This window comes from Anopheles nili, chromosome 2 (genome assembly GCF_943737925.1).
Source record: "Anopheles nili chromosome 2, idAnoNiliSN_F5_01, whole genome shotgun sequence".
Classification (NCBI taxonomy): Eukaryota; Metazoa; Arthropoda; class Insecta; order Diptera; family Culicidae; genus Anopheles; species Anopheles nili.
In genome coordinates this window covers 54,575,892-54,578,818 of record NC_071291.1, presented here as the reverse complement: position 1 = coordinate 54,578,818, position 2,927 = coordinate 54,575,892, and the positions used below count along the sequence as shown (strand labels likewise).

Here is a 2,927-nt window from a genome sequence, read left to right as displayed (position 1 = left end):
CACAGGCCCGTTGTACACCCCGAGGACCAATGGAAAATCATCCCCATCGCCATCATCGACTATCCGGATCCTTCCGGACGCAGATAAATGTGAGGTGATAGAGATAGGTTTCTCGTTCCGGTGGTGGAGAACTCACGTAAACGTATTTTACTTCTCGTTTGTTTTCGCTCTTTTCTTCCATCCCATCCCGCAGGAGCTACTTACGTTATCCGATGGAACATTCCGGTGGACGCCAACGCAACACACGCTTTATTTTCCAATTTACGTACGCCCGTTCCGGTACGCCCGTGTGCTGGTGGCGACGTTTACAGGTCCGTGTGGAGTACGGGCGGCCGACAAACAGTGTCACCGTTGGGGTCCTGCGTCCTGTTCGATGTGGGCACTGTCGGTGCGGTTGCCTGCGGCGGATCGGAGGTTGGACGAGTGCACGACGACTGGATGGTCGTTACGCTCGTTGACGGGCCGCTTCCACGCACGATGGAGCTTTGATCCGAGCTCATACCCCCGTACAGGGAGCTCGGGACACTCGCGTGTCCGTTGTTTTTCCCGTTGGCCGCGTTTCCTTGGGGGCTGTTGTTGTTCACGCTGCAAACATCATTGTTGTTTGTGACGGCATCGTTAGCCTGCTGCAGCTGAAGCTGATGTTGATGGGCCTGTTGCTGATGCTGCTGCTGCTGCTGTAGCTGCCCGTGAGCGTCCGGTCCGCCCCGGTTGGGGCGATTGTTGCCCTGCAGCACCTTTGTGGAGTTGCCCCGCTCGGATCCACGGTTGCGCACGAACCGAGGGAAGAAGCTGTTCTCGATCTGGAGCTGGGCGTTGATTTCCTTACCCTTGGCGCAGGTGCACGCCTTCAGGAAGCTCTTCTTAAAGTTGTCACTGAGGAAAGCGTACAGGATTGGGTTCATGGCGGAATTGCTGTACCCGAGCCAGCTCACCAGCACGAACACGGTGATCTCGAGCCGAGATTTGCAGATGTCGGGTGGCGAGTTGATAAGCGCCACCTGCGAGATCCAGTACGGCAACCAGCACAGCACGTACACGGTGATCACCGTGAGCACGAGCTTCGTCACTTTGCGATGCGAGCGTTTCTTCTCCTTCGACTTTGACTTTGGCCCGACGGTGCGCAACTTCCGGATGACCAGATAGTAGAACATCAGTATCAACGTGAGCGGTATGGCGAAGCCCAGGATAAGTGAGTACAGCGTGAAGGTAGACCCCGAGTTGGCGCCCGTTTCCGACGGCCACATGATGTTGCAGGACATTTTATCCTTCTCGCGGTGGATCGTGTTCGCGTACAGCATCACCGGCAGCATGATAAGAGCCGAAGCGGTCCACGCAATGGCCGACACGACCTTCGAGACAAACGGTGTCCGGAAGCGAGGCGACGAGATCGGATGACACACGGCAATGTACCGATCGGCGGACATGATGAACAGAAAGATCGACGAGGTGAACTGGGTGATCGAGGTCGACACCATGTACGCCTTGCACATCGCGTTCCCGAACGTCCACTCGCCCAGGTGCATCGTGGTGATGAGAAACGGAATCCCAATCAGGAAGCACTGGTCGGCGATGGCCAGGTTGAGGATGTACATGTTCGTGACAGTTTGCATCTTCGAGAAGCGCAGCACTACGTAGATGACCAGCGTGTTGCCGAACAGACCGACGATCGCAACCAGCGCATACAGTATCATCGAGATCACGTTCCCAACCGGCATCTGGATCGAGGGGCAGATATCGAACGCGGAATCATTAAAGAAGGAACTGAAGAACGGATGCGGTGGGAAGCGTCGCGACAGGTTGGCGGGAAATTCGGCCGCATTTGTGCCACCAACCGCACCACCTGCCCCGGTTGCCGTCAGTGCACGTAGTGTGATGTTACTGAGAAACGTTGAGAAGTTTGTAACCGTCAGCGTGGGCATGGAAGAAGCCGACGAGGACGACGCGATGGTCGTGGTGTGCCGCAGGAACGTCAGCAACTCGGAAGGGAACGGAATGGCTCCGTGGTAATGCGCGGACGATGCGATTGTAATATCACTCGCGGACACCGTCATACTGCTGGTGTCCGTAGCCGGAGGTGAGTTGCTGCTGGTTAGTGGTACCGCCGTACTTGGGGCCATCGTCGTAAGGGCCGCTGTACCAACGGTCATCAGCAGATCGACCGTGTCGCTTGTCGTTACGTTCCAGTCCATTTTCACGCCTGGCCACACACTTCAACTACAGCTCCACACGGTACCTAGTGCGTATCGTATAGGTGACGTCTAATTAATTCCACTACGGTAAAAAGAACGAGCAAGTCCTTTGCCTGCGGAAGCTACACCGATGTGGTTTCAGGGCTAACACAGCTTCAGGGTTCAGGCTTCAGGGCCCCATGCTGGTCCGTGTCCCTAGCTCAATTAAAATCAAGTCCCAGCGTTCGGTTGCAGCACGTTACTTCATATGTCGGACCAGGCCGAGCAGCAGTCACTTCCGATTAGATCTGTTCACTTTCACACGATGTAGATACTTCACTTTCCTCGTAATCTCCTCGCTACCAGGATGTTTCGCCTGACCACACACACACATAGAGGCATACACACTGGCAAGTAAACAACCTTATTCGTTTTCCGTATTACCTACTCGGACGAATTTCACACCCGACAGCGTCAACAGACGGACAACGCCGGTGGGCACCTTTTGAACGCCGGAAGCCTCGAATGGCGCGAGCGGAAATTTATTCAAAAATATGTCCCCCCAGTGGAACGCTCCACCGAGTGTATCGGGCCGATGGAATCTGCAGATGCGATTTCACACCCGTGACCGAAACGTGTCCCTGGCCCTGTTCCGTTCTTCCTGTGTCAGCTAGTGGCCGACGTTACTGCGCTGTCGAGTGCATCTCCGTGGCGTTGCAATTTTAAAATGTGTTTCCTGTGAGGATGTTTTTTCCT

The 2,927-nt window shown here is 55.2% G+C and overlaps 1 protein-coding gene across 1 annotated transcript; it reads right to left on the bottom strand.

Annotated features, from left to right (window-relative positions):
* Positions 1–305: 305 nt before the first annotated feature.
* Positions 306–2,192, bottom strand: LOC128726235 (somatostatin receptor type 5-like). The gene has a single exon (XM_053820035.1). It carries the CDS (start codon positions 2,190–2,192, stop codon positions 306–308), a length of 1,887 nt encoding a protein of 628 aa, XP_053676010.1.
* Between the last annotated feature and the right edge of the window lie 735 nt (positions 2,193–2,927).